The 17,984-nt window shown below is 43.1% G+C and overlaps 1 protein-coding gene across 2 annotated transcripts in view; it reads right to left on the bottom strand.

The window, feature by feature from the left end:
* Positions 1–12,495, bottom strand: part of LOC112254918 (serine-rich coiled-coil domain-containing protein 2) — a 32,906-nt gene extending 20,411 nt beyond the window's left edge. Inside the window, exons 1-5 of one of the 2 annotated variants that reach the window (XM_024427886.2) lie at positions 12,135–12,495; positions 2,858–2,969; positions 2,164–2,353; positions 494–556; positions 293–400 (exon numbers count right to left, since the gene is read on the bottom strand). In XM_024427886.2, coding sequence (XP_024283654.1) covers positions 293–400; positions 494–556; positions 2,164–2,353; positions 2,858–2,958 — 462 coding nt within the window. In that variant the 5' untranslated portion in view covers positions 2,959–2,969; positions 12,135–12,495. The remainder of the gene's footprint in view (positions 1–292; positions 401–493; positions 557–2,163; positions 2,354–2,857; positions 2,970–12,134) is intronic. The other variant, XM_024427897.2, reaches the window with a different exon arrangement.
* Positions 12,496–17,984: the final 5,489 nt, after the last annotated feature.

Raw genomic sequence — 17,984 nt, forward strand, 5'->3', positions numbered from 1 at the left:
GCTTCCATACATTTGGTATTACTGTACATGGGGAATTTGAATAACGTCAGTGGACAGTCTGTTTTTTTGCCTAACGAGACCACTAGCCCCTGAACACGAATGAACGTTACAACACTGATGGATCCAGGTAAAAGCTAACAGAACAGAGATTACCATTTCCACATATGTAGGTGTCTGACTATGGTATAAGTAAAACCACAACTCCCACATAACCCAATGTTGCACTCAGTAGCTGTCGTGCACTGGCAGAGAATGACTGCCGTCCTCTCGCTGACCCCTCCTGGAGACTCACCCCCTGTTGCTGTAGCTGCTGTTGCTGTAGTGTGAGCTGAGCGATTGATCTCTCCTTATTCCTCAGCTCCTCCCTGAGCTTCCACACCTCCTTCATTAGCTCCTCCAACTGAAAAACGCACAGTGGTTAATTTCTAGTCTAACAATGCTACTTGTTTTGGCTCAAAGTCCGAAAATAGTGTTTTTCCAGGTGGGGTCCTACCTGTAGGGTCATGCTGTTATCCTCTTCACCGCCCTCAACAACCTCTGGGCCACCGTCCTCCATCTACAAACACAGAAAAAACACAACATAAGAATCAGTATTCTGAACAGTACTATGCTGGGCAGAAAGGAGAACTAGCTGTAGGTATATTGTATTTTATATGTTATTATAATGATACTACTAATTACTACATAGTTGGGAGCTTCTTCGGTAGATTATTCTGTAGAATGGCTGATAAAGGGCCTTGAAGCAGTTTGGTAGACATAAAAATAACTTTTCTCAAGCAGAGGGACATGTTCACTGTGTATCCCCAAATAACTGTAATTTTCTGCTTTTGGACGCTCTAGCTTGCCTATAGTCAGCTAGGTACACCGATACAGCCTGTTGCTTGTAGCTCAGATAGATCAATTATGACTAAAGTAGAGATGCATTTTACAGCTGCTGCCCAGAGCACAACATTACAGCTCCAAAGAAACAATTAAGAAGAGAACAACTAATGGGCGGGCCAACAAACTGTTTGGTGCTCAAGGCCAAACTACCCTGTTAATTAAAGAAAACAAACAGACTTTGTCAATTAGATGACTATTACCAGCAGCAACAGCACTTCTTTTACAGTCAGAGGTCAAATATCAAATGAACATGAATCAAACATTTTTGGAGATAATGAACAGAATCGCAGCTCTGACAAGCAAATACAATTACCATCACAGAAAGTGAACTGTGTGTCGATATGTGTTTGTCATGTCATGTCAGAGATAATCTTGGGGCACAGTTGACTTGTTTTGGAGGAATGTAATCTGTTGAGGGCTGTGAGGCCAAAGCCAATATCAACCAGCCTGACACTAAGGTAGATATTGGGGTCCTACAGGGCCAGACATGAGACGCTGTACAGTCCGAGGCTGGACACTACTGATTAGCTGTCTCACACGTCACATCACACACTGTGTGTGTGTGTGTGTGTGTGTGTGTGTGTGTGTGTGTGTGTGTGTCTGTGTGTGTGTGTGTCTGTTAAATGGAATGTGTCATCTGATACCGACAGATCTATTAAGTGATTAGGTACCACAGGTAACCCACAAGGGAGGAGCAGGGTCGTAGTAAGAGGTAAGAGGAGATGAGTGACACATAGAATAAAACCATGTGCCACAGTCACTCACTCGCAAGCCATGGACATGAGACATGTGACATTCTCAGTAAAGCACAGTAAAGCCAGCAGCTATTTTCTATGATTACATCATATCAAACCAGTTCTCTTCTCCAGAAATCTCTCCATCTAAGGAGATGTGGGAGAGATTCAGTGTGTATCTCTGCTACATCCTCACAAGTAGGCATAGAGGGTCACTGTGGCAGCAATGCAGATTTCTACTGCCTTTCAACTTCAGAAGCCTTCTCCCACCTGGATGTGTGATAAACTCCTATAAAGCTACTGCTTGATACAACATCAGCAGCCTCCATCTAGCGAAGTGTAAACTCAAACATTGACATAATAGTTATTCTACTAAGGTTACATTTTATTGGATGCTAAATCTATTTAATTGTAAAAGGAGCTGACAACAGTTACAAGATATGATTTCCACTTGCTTAGTCATAGCTCAACTCAACAGAGTGATTAGATTGGAATTACATTGAGTTCCCGAGGACTACATTTGAGCCTTTGAGGGAGTGTGTGTTACCTGTAATAAACTCTTGAGTGTAAGCAGCTGGTTTTTCACTGAGCTGCAGTCCTGGGCCATATGTTTGAGTGTGAGCTCGTCCAGTGCCCTCGTGTGTCCATTGTGTCTCCCTACGGGAGGAAAGGGCCGGGGGCCTACCCTGAACCCCACAGGGCCAGCATAACCATCATACTGCTGGAACACTGGATCCCTGGGAGTGGGAGTGGGGGGGAGAGAGGCAGTCAGATATTTATATTTGCCACATTGACTAGGTGTAAATGGGCAAATTAAGTCATTTACAAAATGCACTCTGGCTTTTTGTAAATCATTTCACCCTGGAGCTTCATATTCACGATTATCAAGTGGGTGGTTCGAGCCGTGAATGCTGATTGGCTGACAGCAGTGGTATATCAGATCATATACCACAGGCATGACAAAACATTTATTTTTACTGCTCTAATTACATTGGTAACCTGTTTATAATAGCAATAAAGCACCTCAGGGGTTAGAGGTATATGGCCAACATACCACAGCTAAGGACTGTATCCAAGCACTCTGAGTTGCATCATGCATAAGAACAGCCCTTATCCATGGTATATTGGCCATATACAACACCCCCCCATGCCTTATTGCTTAAATATAGCACACCTAGCATACTATGTCATGTTTGGTATTTTTACCATTTTCATGCTGTAGGATAGCTACTGATTCTCACCTGGTGTCATTGTGGAAGTGATCCGGTCCATTCCAGTGATGCTGCCTTCTCCTCCAGTGACCTTGTCGTCCCCCCCTCTCTGAGCGTTCAAAATGGGACATCCCGTTAGCGTCTTCACAGAGGGAAAGAGAGGTCACGGTCATCTAAGAGTTAGCTTAGAATCTAAGACGTTTGTGTTTGTGTGTGTGTGTGTGTGTCTGGGGGCAGTGGTCCTATATGTTGCATGTAAACAGACTCCTGTACACACACAAACAAATATTGCCCCATGAGCTTATCTTTATCCCTACATTGTTGGAAAATGAGAAATATTTCACTTTTAGTCTACACCTGGGTTCGATACTGTGACCAAAACAGTTGCATTTGTGACCATTTGACTTGGCAGTGCAACACAAATTTTGATTTGATTTGCTCAAAAAAATATATCTATATATTTATTTTTACCTGGTCACGTTCCTTTTTTGTTCACAATTCACTTTTTCTTTTATCATCATCATTTATTCAAACAGTAATATGCAATTGACCAAAATTAAATCAACTTTCTGAAGAGGCAACAACGGCACGGGAATACCCATGTCTGTGTGTGTTAGGGCTCGACATGCAGGGGAGGTTTTGGAAACCCGCTTGGGCCAGTGAAAATAAATGGTATTTTTAATCCAGGCTAAATAATTTATTTTAAAAAAACAGATAGATTCCAGAAGCTGTTTGTTCGTTATGTTGATTATTAATCACGCACGCAGCACACATATAGTCTATAGGTAATCTGTCGGGCAGAATAGCACACAGCTCTCAAACAGCTGGATGTTGTGTGGAGAGAAACCCGACAGCGGTAGGAAACATTTTCAAAGTTATGATATCTACCAGTAAATGCTAAGGCAAGAATGGGTATGCAAACCAATTAAATTCAAAGTCTTGCTTGAATATTTGCAATGCACAATTCAGTCATCATGGAATAGCCTACCTTGAATATGAAATACAAATGTAATTTGTCATATTCCCTGAATTAAACAGGTGTAGGCTTTACCGTGAAATGCTTACTTATGAGCCCTTTCCCACCAATGCAGAGTTAAAAAGTAAGGACAAGTTGCTAAAAGTGTTATAGGAAATAGTAACCCCAAAAAATAACAATAACGAGACTATATACTGTACAAGGAGTACCAGTACTGAGTCAATGTGCAGAGGCACGAGGTAGTTGAGGTAGTACAGTATGTACATGTACTGTAGGTAGTGATAAAAGTGACTAGGCAATCAAGATAGATAATAAACAGAATAGCAGCAGCATTTGGGAAGAGTGTGAAAGTTTTTTAAACGTGTCTTTGTGTGAGTGTGCGTGTGTGGCATCAATATGCATGTGTGTGTGTTTTGTGTGTGAGCGTAGGTAGTGTGTGTGTGCGTACATATGTAGCCTAGCGGTTAAGAGCGTTGTGCTGGTAACTGAAAGGTTGTTAGTTTGAATCCCCGAGTCAAATAAAGAAAAAATCTGTCAATGTGCCCTTAAGCAAGGCACTTAACCCTAATTGCTCCTATAAGTCGCTCTGGATAAGAGCGTCTGCTAAATGACGTAACTGTATGTTGGAATGTCAGTGTAGTATGTGTGGGTAGAGTCCAGCATAGAGTCATTGCAAATAAAAAGGGGATCAATGCAAATAGTCAGGGTAGCCATTTGAGTAACTGTTCAGCAGTCTTAAGGCTTAGGGGTAGATGCTGTTCAGGAGGCTTTTAGTCCCAGACTTGGCGCTCCGGTACAGCTTGATGGCGGAAGCAGGCGCTTTGATCATTGAAAAGTCATTGAAGTTATGGTAGCAAATTTAGAAGTCTAATATAATTATTCCGTGATTTAATTTATGATAACATTTTATGAGATACGTAGGCGTTTTCATTTCCTGACATTTCAATTGAAGGGTTTTGCGCTTCATTCTGCAACTAGAGGACTCCTGATATCTCCAGGAGTGATAAGTATCATTTTTTTGTCTTTATCTGTTCTGGTCTAGTACTGTTTTTTTGCTAGGTACTTACGGGCTTGTACCCAATACCTCTCAGAGTACTGACAATCCTGCTTGATCTGTCTATCTGAGACCTGGCTTACGGAACAGGATCCCGACTCCGTTGTGGAGCTGCATGGCTCCACAATTATTAGAATGGATCAAAACATCAACTCTGGGAAGATATGGGGGTGGAGTTTGTGCAATCATCAATGAGAACTATTGCAATCCTGCCCATACTACAACTAAGCACAAGGTCTGTAATAAAGACATTGAACTCCTTGCTCTTAACCTACGGCCATACTACCTGCCATGGGAAATAAATCAGATCCAACTTTTTATTGTTTACGTATCCCACGCTGACACCCAAATAGCTGCCGACTTGATTCACGACCTTGTATCCCAGGCTGAGACAGTCACCTGAAGCAGTAAAGCTGATCCTGGGAGACTTTAACATGTGCAATCTATCTGAACACTTACCATCATATCAGCAATATGTTACATGTCCTACCCGAAATTAAGCCTTTCTGAACCTCTGTTTTGCTAACATCCCAGGTGTGTATTTTTCCAAGGCACTACCCAATCTTGTGGGTTCGGATCATAACATGGTTCAGCTCATCCCAGTCTACAAAGCACGTCTGCAATGAGAAAAGGCTAAAAAGGTGGAGATTAAAAGATGGACTGAAGCCCTCCATGATTGTTTTGAGTCAACTGATTGGGCAGCTCTGATGGACAGCGCCGATGACCCGGAAGAGGCAGAGGATACCGTCTCTGAGTACATCTGTTTCGGTGAGGATGTCATTATTCCCAAAAAGGAAGGCAATATCTCCCCCAATAATAAACTGTGGTTAACTCAGGAATTAAAAGAACTCCTCAACCAGAAAAAAAAGTATTTTAAATCAGGTAGCAGTAAAGAGGAAAGGAAAAATAACAGAGGCAACTTAAAAACTTTTAAGGAGTGCAAAGCAGAGTACAACGACCAATTAGAAAACATTTTCAAGGACCGTAAGAAAGCCTGGCAAGGGCTACAAACCATCATAGGCTACAAACCAAAGAGACATTGGATGACTGTCAAATTACCTTGCTTTTCCAATGTATTTTAACATGTTTCTATTGTAGGTTGACTTTTTGTGATTTTACATCGCAGCAGAAAGTGGGCTTGGACAGTATAGACACCATACTAGCTGTTGATATACAGATTTCTGTGAAAGACATCAAGCAATACTTTCAACGTGTCAACCCACGAAAATCATATGGTCCAGACGACTTTGTCAACCACTTTGAAAAAAATCCGCTACTCATACACTCAGCTTATTGACTCTGGTCTCACTCACAACTACCCTACGCCTTGACCTCTTTCTCTCCTCTCTCTCCAGATGACATCCTGTGACTACTGAGGTCTGCCTGCCCGACAACCTGCTCACTCGACACCCTCAACCCTTCTCCAGACCATCTCTGGAGACCTCACTTCCCTCAACTTATCCCTGACCACTGGCTGCATCCCCTCTGATGTCAAAATTGCCAGAGTTGCTCCCCTCGACTCATGTGACATCAAACTATAGACCCGTGTCTCCTCATTCTTTTCTTTGTGCGTGCTGTCTCTGGTCAACTTTATCTCACTCAGAACGATCTTCTTGACCCTAACGGGTAAAGACGGGTCACCTAACCTAGACTGCTCTTCTGTGTCACGGAGGCTCTCCACACTCCACAGCCAAAGCTGACTATCTCTCCTCTGTTCTCATCCTCCTACATCTATCCACTGCCTTCAACAACGTGAACCATCAGATCCTCCTCTCCACCCTCTCAGGGCTGGGTGTCTTAAGCTCTGCACATTCTTGTATTGCATCCTACCTGGTGACGTGGAGAGGATCTGTGTCTGTACTACGTACTCTCACGACTGGTGTCCCCTCATGGCTTGGTTCTAGGCCCTTTTCTCTCTAGTCACCAAGTCACTTGTCTCTATATTCTCACATGGTCTCTCCTATCATTACTATGTGGATGACACTGAACAATTCCCCGCTTCTGCCATCAAACACCTGCAACTTATCCAGAATGCTTCTGCCCGCCTGGTTTTCAACCTTCCCAATTTTTCTCATGTCACACCGTTCCTCCAAAAACACTCCACTGGCTTCCAGTCGAAGCTCGCAGCCACTACAAGACCATGCTGCTTACCTACAGAACAGCAAGAGGAACTGCCCCTCACTAACTTCAGGCTATGCTCAAATCCTACACCCCAATCTGAGCACTCCGCCACCTCAGGTCTTTTGGCCATCCCACCATTACGGGAGGGCAGTTCCCGCTGAGCCCAGACCAAGCTCTTCTCTGTCCTGACACCCCAAACGTGGAACTAGCTTTAAATAATCCTCTTCCTCACCTTGACCACCCCCCCACAAAAAAATACAAATAAAACACTTTAACCAATACTTTACACCACCCCCAAATGCTCACATTACTCTGACATTTTAGAATGTAAAAAATAAGGTGAAAATCAAAACTTAATACCATTTAGGATAGATTATAAAAAAATGCATTCTTAAAGTGGTAATGCATACTTTTTTGCATACATACTGGGGGGAGTTAAAAAAAACAATCTATAGGCTATTACAACAATTACAAAAAAATGTAGGTCCTTAATTAAATTACAATTTAAGTGCTTGAAAAGCCCTTGAATTTCACTTTCAAATGTCTGTATGAATCCTGTATAGATTATTTTCTCAGACTGCAAATTAAATCTAAAATCACCTGCTATTGAAATTATGCACCCATCATTTGCTTTATGGTCAGATTTGTAAAAAATTTGGGCCAGTAGATTTCAGTTGGCACTGGCCCAGTGCGCCACAGGCAAATTTACCTGAATGTTGAATTTTGTATGGAATGCATGCACATTATGGGACACAGGCCAGGTCATTATCAGTGTGTGTGTGTGTATGTACAGTTGAAGTCAGAAGTTAACATACACTTTTCAACCACTCCACAAATTTCCTGTTAACAAACTACAGTTTTGGCAAGTCGGTTAGCACATCTACTTTGTGCATGACACAAGCAATTTTTCCAACAATTGTTTACAGACAGATTATTTCACTTAAAATTCACTGTATCACATTTCCAGTGGGTCAGAAGTTTACATACTTCCGTTCACTGTGCCTTTAAACAGCTTGGAAAATTCCAGAAAATGATGTCACGGCTTTAGAAGCTTCTGAAAGGCTAATTGACATCACTTGAGTCAATTGGAGGTGTACCTGTGGATGTATTTCAAGGCCTACCTTCAAACTCAGTGCCTCTTTGCTTGACATCATGAGAAAATCAAAAACATTCAGCCAAGACCTCAGAAAATAAATGTAGACCTCCACAAGTCTGGTTAATCCTTGGGAGTAATTTCCAAATGCCCGAAGGTACCACGTTCATCTGTCCAAACAATATTACACAAGTATAAACACCATGGGACCAAACAGCCATCATACTGCACAGGAAGGAGACGCATTCTGTCTCCTAGAGATGAACTTACTTTGGTGCGAGAAGTGAAAATCATTCCCAGAACAACAGCAAAGGACCGTGTGAAGATGCTGGAGGAAACCGGTACAAAAGTGTCTATATCCACAGTAAAAACGAGTCCTATATCGACATAACCAGAAAGGGCCACTCAGTAAGGAAGAAGCCACTGCTCCAAAACCGCCCAAAAAAAAGCCAGACTATGGTTTGCAACTGCAAATGAGGACAAAGACAATACTTTTTGGAGAAATATCCTCTGGTCTGATGAAACAAAAATAGAACTGTTTGGCCATAATGACCATCGTTATGTTTGGAGAAAAAAGGGGGAGGCTTGCAAGCCGAAGAACCTCATCCCAACCGTGAAGCACGGTGGGGGGATGGGGGGTGGGGGCAGCATCATTCTGTGGGGGTGTTTTGCTGCAAGGAGGGACTGGTGCACTTCACAAAATAGATGGCATCATGAAGTAGGAAAAGTATGTGGATATATTGAAGCAGCATCTCAACACATCAGTCAGGAAGTTAATGCTTGGTCACCAGTGGGTCTTCCACATGGACAATGACCCCAAGCATACTTCCAAAGTTGTGGCAAAATGGCTGAAGGACAACAAAGTCAAGGTACTGGAGAGGCCATCACAAAGCCCTGACTTCAATCCCATAGAAAAATTGTGGGCAGAACTGAAAAAGCATGTTTGAGCAAGGAGGCCTACTAACCTTACTCAGTTACACCAGCTCTTTCAGGAAGAATGGCCCAAAATTCACCCAACTTATTGTGGGAAGCTTGTGGAAGGCTACCCGAAACGTTAAACAATTTATAGGCAATGCTACCGAATACTAATTGAGTGTATAGGAATGTGATGAAAGAAATAAAAGCTGAAATAATAAATATATGATAAACACACACACACACATTGCCACATGTTTTTTTCCCTCATCAATCTACACACAACTGAAATATCACATTTACATAAGTATTCAGTACTTTGTTGAAGCAGCTTTGACAGCATTGAGTCTTCTTGGGTATGACGCTACAAGCTTGGCACACCTGCATTTGGGGAGTTTCTCCCATGCTTCAGGTAGGGTGGAGGGGATATGGTCCTTGACTAGTCGCTCAAAGCACTTCATGATGACGGAAGTGAGTACTACGGGGCGATAATCATTTAGCTCAGTTACCTTCGCTTTCTTGGGAACAGGAACAATGGTGGCCCTCTTGAAGCATGTGAGAACAGCAGACTGGGATAAGGAGTGATTGAATATGTCCGTAAACACACCAGCCAGCTGGTCTGCACATGCTCTGAGGACGCGCCTTGCGAAGGTTAACACGTTTGAATGTTTTACTCACTTTGGCTGCAGTGAAGGAGAGCCTGCAGGTTTTGGTTTGGTTTTGGTTTTGTTGTCCTCAAAGTGAGCAAAGAAGTTGTTTAATTTCTCGGGGAGCAAGACATCGTGATCTGCGACGGGGCTGGTTTTCCTTTTGTAGTCCGTGATTGACTGTAGACACTGCCACGACCTCTCGTGTCTGAGCCGTTGAATTGCGACTCTACTTTATCTCTATACTGACGCTTAGCTTGTTTGTTTGCCTTGCGGAGGGAATAGCTACACTGTTTGTATTCGGTCATGTTTCCGGTCACCTTGCCATGATTAAAAGCAATGGTTGGCGCTTTCAGTGCTGCTATCAATCCATGGTTTCTGGTTGGGGAATGTTCTAATAGATGCTGTGGATACAACATCACCGATGCACTTCTAATAAACTCGCTCACCGAATCAGAGTATTCATCATTGTTATTGTCCGACGCTATGCGGAACATATCCCAGTCCATGTGCTCGAAGCAATCTTGAAGTGTGGAATCCGATTGGTCGGACCAGCGTTGAACAGACCTGAGCATGGGCGCTTCCTGTTTTTTATTTTCTTTCTATAGGCTGGGAGCAACAAAATGGAGTCGTGGTCAGACTTTCTGAAAGGAGGGCGGGGAGGGCTTTATATGCATCGCAGAAGTTAGAATAACAATGATCCAGGGTTTTGCCAGCCCGGGTCGCTCATTGGATATGCTGATAACATTTAGGGAGCCTTGTTTTCAGATTAGCCTTGTTAAAATCCCCAGTTACAATAAATGCAGCCTTAGGATATGTGGTTTCCAGTTTACATAGAGTCAAATGACGTTCTTTCAGGGCCATTGATGTGTCTGATTGGGGTGGGATATACAAGACTGAGATTATGATCGAAGAGAATTCTCTTGGTAGATAATGCGGTCGGTATTTGATTGTAATGAATTCTAGGTCAGGTGAACAAAAGGACTTGAGTTCCTTTATGTAGTTATGATCACACCACGTCTCGTTAATCATAAGACATACACCCCCGCCCTTCTTCTTTCCAGAGAGATGTTTCTTTCTGTCGGCACGATGCGTGAAGACGCTAGGAGGCTGTACCGACTCTGATGACGTATCCTGAGCCATGTTTCCGTGAAACAAAGAACGTTACAATCTCTGATGTCTCTCTGGAAGGCAACCCTTGCTCGGATTTCGCCTACCTTGTTGTCAAGAGACTGGACATTGGCGAGTAGTATGCTCGGGAGCGGTGCACGATGTGCCCGTCTATGGAGCCTGACCAGAAGACCGCTCCGTCTGCCCCTTCTGTAGCGCCGTTGTTTTGGGTCGCCGGCTGGGATCCGATCCATTGTCCTGGGTGGTGGACCAAACAGAGGATCCGCTTCGGGAAAGTCATATTCCTGGTCGTAACGTTGGTGAGTTTACATTGCTCTTATATCCAATAGTTCCTACCAACTGTATGTAATAAAACCTGATATTTCCTGGGGTAACAATGTAAGAAATAACACATAAAAAAACAAAATGAGCATAGTTTCCTAGGAACGCAAAGTGAGGCGGCCATCTCTGTCGGCGCCGGAAGACAGTTGTAGAAATCTCAAGGATAATCAACCAATATCATAGCAAAGGGGCTGAATACTTATGTAAATAAGGTATTTTATTAAAGTTTTCATAATTTTCCCTAAATTACAAAACACTTTTTTATGTTGTCATTACAGGTTATTGTTTGTAGATTGCTGAGGATTTGTATTTAGTTAATCCATTTTAGAATTAGGCTGTTACGTAACAATGTGGAAAAAGTCCAGGGGTCTGAATACTTTCCAAAGGCACTGTATATATAAAAATTGGTGCAACCAAGTTATGCGCTGCTGCTGCCAACTGGAAAAGCACCAGTGGAAAAAGCTTGTGTAGAACCCTGAGAAGCATGTGACAACTTGATTTGTTTTCGATTTTTAGAGGACATCTATTTGTTCCTACACACACACCTACCCACAAACAAGCACACACACTCAGAAAGTCAGAATACAATCACATAGCAAAATAAGGATTCTTTAAGCAGTTCTTCATCTCATAAAACATTCACACATTGCTCCATTGCTTGAAGTATGATTTGTACTGAATAAGACATCAAACCAAAGAAGACGGCAGTTCTAGACTCAAGCTAAGGCCGACAGTCAGTAGGACTCTCAAGGGAAAACATCAAGAGAGAAGTTTAACAAACTCGTACTCACCCACAAAACACAGACAGACACGCAATTTCCCTTTCAAACAGAGCAAGAAAGGAAGGGACATGAATATTTGGCACTACACTATTCAAACAAGCCATTAATGAACCGAGACAACATCAAAAAGACAGACTGCATAAAATTGATTGCCGTCTTTAAATAACTGAATCTTACTGCAGTTGTACCATGATGTGGTGCAAAACAAAGGACACAGAATACAGAAAGTCGGCCACAAAATACTTTATCCAGCCTCTCTCCACATACCGCAACTGATGGCGACCCTGTCCAAATAGTCAGCTCAGCTACATTCCAAGACTCTCTGCTACATCCATAAACACGTTCTCAACAGTACAAAACTGAAATCCAAATATAAGAAAGTGTGAGAAAACAGTGTGGGCTAAAGTGTCAGTCAGCTGTTTAAAGGGCTAGAGAAACTCATCCACCCTGTTTTCTGAGAAAGGAGCTGGGGCCAGAGGGGGAGGGAGAGGCTGGGGTGGCTGTGTTCGTGGCCAGGCTGGGTGTCACCAGCTTGGGGTGGGAGGGAAGAGACCACTGGGCCTCTCCTGTCATTGGAGCTAGAGCCTGCCTGCTGGATAAAATAGCAGGGCCTCCCTTTCCCTTCTCCCTTCTTCCTTTCCCCTTCCTGCTTGGCTGGCACAGCCTGCGTGTCAATGGAAAGGAGGGTGGAAGGGGAGGAGAGTGAGCCTAAGACTATGCAACAGTAAATCTCCCTCCCTTCTTCCCTTCTCTCTAGGCCTGCCCCAAATGGCTGAGCTTGGCTGGACCCTCTCTCTGCTCTCCTCTCCCTTAGCTACGACCCTTCGCTATGACATACAGGACTATAAATACAGGCTCTTCCCAAAAAGGAGGAGAGAAGTATGCCGGTTGGATTCACATTCTTTCAGAGTGAACATTCCTGTCACACTCACTCAACACACTCACTGTAGCACTCTGTAAACAGAAAAACAAGGCTGTGACTGTTTATATAGTCTTTCATTAGCTAGTTCTAATTAAAGGGCAGCTGCCCCAGTAATGTGTGTGTGTGTGTGTGTGTGTGTGTGTGTGTGTGTGTGTGTGTGTGTAGACTACATAAGCTCTGGGTTTGTCTGTGCGTTTTGGGGTCATGAAGGGACCCTTGTTAGCAATCCCTTGGCAAGACTGGTCAGTGGTCTGACACTGGGCAAAGTCTATTCAGAGCAGGAGAAAGAACTACATTACCCATGAATAGTATTGTCAGCACTGCATTCACAATACAGTTGAGAGACTTCATTACCCACGATTCACGGTCGATGTCCGATAAATAGTAATAAAATGCATGCAAGCCCATCCACACCCATTAATTCACACAAAGACAATTATGCTGTTTTTGAGAATAAAAGCACATTTACCAAAACGATAAATGGAATTACTTTATCTTGTTACCTAATCAGCACTTGTTATAGGGCTAGGGAATGTGTCATGATTAGATATAACATGGAAAGGAAACATGATTACAATTACACAGTGGAATGAAGAGCTACATTCAAAACGTGACCGGATCTGATCACAGTGATTAGGCTTTCATTGTAATGATTAGGGATCTCCTGAACCAATCATATTGTTAAAGAGCACCAAGCCTGGGGAAAGGTGAAGGTAGAGGTCAATCAACACTGTATGTGACTGCACCTGGAGCCACTATTGTCTGTCCTCGCACCGTTGTGTAGAGAGCCTTCCTCAGGGAGGTTCACATCCAGCAGGAGGTCGTCATCCTCCAGGTCAGCTGGCTCCAGGTGGTCCAGGTTGTTCAGAATGTCCTGCATAGTGGAAGAGAGGGAGGGAGAGAGACAAATGTTGGTTTCAATAAAAATTCCAATTTTGATTCACTTTATGTTTACACATCCATCATCTAGGACAATAATCAAGCTAGTAACCCAACTGTTTGTCCTATCATTTCACAAGAGATTGTTACAAGAGATTCTAGAGGATGTCGGGGTATGTAAAAAACCACCTCACAATGCCCCCATCTGAAAAGGCATGATTAGGGCAGTTTTTGTCTGCTAAAGTGAACAAGTAGTGGCCAAATTTCTATGCTCACACTTCTCATTTTGAATCTCACAAACATCGGTTGACATTTAAAACAACAAGACGCAGAGTCGGAGACAACAAAAGATTAGCAGACACATTCATTTCTCTAAAGGAACATCCCTCTTGAATGAGTATAATAATGTGACGGCGAGCAGGTAAAATGATTACAGCTAAAATAGTTTGCACTCTGATTATACTGCTTGTTGTTGAATTCAAAGCATAGCACACCTAAAAGCAAAGAGACCTAGAGTACAAATTAATACGTTAAAGTTTGAAGAATTGATTTGTACTCTTGACCTTTTTGCTTTTGGTATGCTCTTCAAAGGATGAATTGCAAGGCAATTTTGCACATCAGATGAACATTTTTATCAATAGAGATTGAAGATGTGCCCATAAAATGGAGGTTGGTGGTCATCAATGGATGATGTGTTATTTAAGGTAAGGAAAGCAGGGAACCATGATAGAAAACAGAGAAAGAACATACAATATCTGATCCATACTTATGTCCCAACTGAACAGTCTTCCACACTGTAACGGTTCTCATCCTCGTCACCATCCATTAGAAATGATCCCGAAATACAAGGTACTATTTCATTGTTTATTGAGCAGATGTGTGTAATGTGCAGCAGAGCGCCATATGCGTGTTTGGAGCCTGGGCACACAGCAAGCTGTAACAGAACAGACAACACATTTTATCTGTCGTCCATTGTTAGACTGATCACCTAATATTATGAAGTCATTATGTTGTGCTCTGTATGTGAATGTCTGATCGCTAACTGCATTTGTATTCATTCGGAAGCTGAGCTGTGTACTTACCAAATCAAATCAAATCAAATGTATTTATATAGCCCTTCGTACATCAGCTGATATCTCAAAGTGCTGTACAGAAACCCAGCCTAAAACCCCAAACAGCAAGCAATGCAGGTGTAGAAGCACGGTGGCTAGGAAAAACTCCTTAGAAAGGCCAAAACCTAGGAAGAAACCTAGAGAGGAACCAGGCTATGTGGGGTGGCCAGTCCTCTTCTGGCTGTGCCGGGTGGAGATTATAACAGAACATGGCCAAGATGTTCAAATGTTCATAAATGACCAGCATGGTCGTATAATAATAAGGCAGAACAGTTGAAACTGGAGCAGCAGCACGGCCAGGTGGACTGGGGACAGCAAGGAGTCATCATGTCAGGTAGTCCTGGGGCATGGTCCTAGGGCTCAGGTCCTCCGAGAGAGAGAAAGAGAGAATTAGAGAACGCACACTTAGATTCACACAGGACACCGAATAGGACAGGAGAAGTACTCCAGATATAACAAACTGACCCTAGCCCCCCGACACATAAACTACTGCAGCATAAATACTGGAGGCTGAGACAGGAGGGGTCAGGAGACACTGTGGCCCCATCCGAGGACACCCCCGGACAGGGCCAAACAGGAAGGATATAACCCCACCCACTTTGCCAAAGCACAGCCCCCCACACCACTAGAGGGATATCTTCAACCACCAACTTACCATCCTGAGACAAGGGCTGAGTATAGCCCACAAAGATCTCCGCCATGGCACAACCCAAGGGGGGGGGGCGCCAACCCAGACAGGATGACCACATCAGTGAATCAACCCACTCAGGTGACGCACCCCTTCCAGGGACGGCATGAGAGAGCCCCAGTAAGCCAGTGACTCAGCCCCTGTAATAGGGTTAGAGGCAGAGAATCCCAGTGGAAAGAGGGGAACCGGCCAGGCAGAGACAGCAAGGGCGGTTCGTTGCTCCAGAGCCTTTCCGTTCACCTTCCCACTCCTGGGCCAGACTACACTCAATCATATGACCCACTGAAGAGATGAGTCTTCAGTAAAGACTTAAAGGTTGAGACCGAGTTTGCGTCTCTGACATGGGTAGGCAGACCGTTCCATAAAAATGGAGCTCTATAGGAGAAAGCCCTGCCTCCAGCTGTTTGCTTAGAAATTCTAGGGACAATTAGGAGGCCTGCGTCTTGTGACCGTAGCGTACGTGTAGGTATGTACGGCAGGACCAAATCAGAGAGATAGGTAGGAGCAAGCCCATGTAATGCTTTGTAGGTTAGCAGTAAAACCTTGAAATCAGCCCTTGCTTTGACAGGAAGCCAGTGTAGAGAGGCTAGCACTGGAGTAATATGATCAAATTTTTTTGGTTCTAGTCAGGATTCTAGCAGCCGTATTTAGCACCAACTGAAGTTTATTTAGTGCTTTATCCGGGTAGCCGGAAAGTAGAGCATTGCAGTAGTCTAACCTAGAAGTGACAAAAGCATGGATTAATTTTTTCTGCATCATTTTTTGGACAGAAAGTTTCTGATTTTTGCAATGTTACGTAGATGGAAAAAAAGCTGTCCTTGAAATGGTCTTGATATGTTCTTCAAAAGAGAGATCAGGGTCCAGAGTAATGCCGAGGTCCTTCACAGTTTTATTTGAGACGACTGTACAACCATTAAGATTAATTGTCAGATTCAACAGAAGATCTCTTTGTTTCTTGGGACCTAGAACAAGCATCTCTGTTTTGTCCGAGTTTAAAAGTAGAAAGTTTGCAGCCATCCACTTCCTTATGTCTGAAACACATGCTTCTAGCAAGGGCAATTTTGGGGCTTCACCATGTTTCATTGAAATGTACAGCTGTGTGTCATCCGCATAGCAGTGAAAGTTAACATTATGTTTTCGAATAACATCCCCAAGAGGTAAAATATATAGTGAAAACAATAGTGGTCCTAAAACGGAACCTTGAGGAACACCGAAATTTACAGTTGATTTGTCAGAGGACAAACCATTCACAGAGACAAACTGATATCTTTCCGACAGATAAGATCTAAACCAGGCCAGAACTTGTCCGTGTAGACCAATTTGGGTTTCCAATCTCTCCAAAAGAATGTGGTGATCGATGGTATCAAAAGCAGCACTAAGGTCTAGGAGCACGAGGACAGATGCAGAGCCTCGGTCCGATGCCATTAAAATGTCATTTACCACCTTCACAAGTGCCGTCTCAGTGCTATGATGGGGTCTAAAACCAGACTGAAGCATTTCGTATACATTGTTTGTCTTCAGGAAGGCAGTAAGTTGCTGCGCAACAGCCTTTTCTAAAATTTTGAGAGGAATGGAAGATTCGATATAGGCCGATAGTTTTTATATTTTTCTGGATCAAGGTTTAGCTTTTTCAAGAGAGGCTTTATTACTGCCACTTTAGTGAGTTTGGTACACATCCGGTGGATAGGGAGCGTTATTATGTTCAACATAGGAGGGCCCAAGCACAGGAAGCAGCTCTTTCAGTAGTTTAGTTGGAATAGGGTCAGTATGCAGCTTGAAGGTTTTAGAGGCCATGATTATTTTCATCATTGTGTCAAGAGATATATTACTAAAACACTTGAGCGTCTCTTGATCCTAGGTCCTGGGAGAGTTGTGCAGACTCAGGACAGCTGAGCTTTGAAGGAATACGCAGATTTAAAAGAGAGTCCGTAATTTGCTTTCTAATAATCATAATCTTTTCCTCAAAGAAGTTCATGAATTTATCACTGCTAAAGTGAAAGTCATCTCTCTTGGGGAATGCTGCTTTTTAGTTAGCTTTGCGACAGTATCAAAAAGGAATTTCGGATTGTTCTTATTTTCCTCCAATTAAGTTAGAAAAATAGGATGATCGAGCAGCAGTAAGGAGCTCTTCGGTACTGCACGGTACTGTCTTTCCAAGCTAGTCGGAAGACTTCAGTTTGGTGTGGCGCCATTTCCGTTCCAATTTTCTGGAAGCTTGCTTCAGAGCTCGGGTATTTTCTGTGTACCAGGAGCTAGTTTCTTATGAGAAATGTTTTTAGTTTTTAGGGTGCAACTGCATCTAGGGTATTGCGCAAGGTTAAATTGAGTTCCTCAGTTAGGTGGTTAACTGATTTTTGTCCTCTGGCGTCCTTGGGTGAACAGAGGGAATCTGAGACATCAAGGAATCTTTGTGTAGTCTGTGAATTTATAGCACGACTTTTGATGTTCCTTGGTTGGGGTCTGAGCAGATTATTTGTTGCAATTGCAAACGTAATAAAATGGTGGTCCGATAGTCC

Source organism: Oncorhynchus tshawytscha, linkage group LG01 (assembly GCF_018296145.1).
Source record: "Oncorhynchus tshawytscha isolate Ot180627B linkage group LG01, Otsh_v2.0, whole genome shotgun sequence".
NCBI lineage: Eukaryota > Metazoa > Chordata > Actinopteri > Salmoniformes > Salmonidae > Oncorhynchus > Oncorhynchus tshawytscha.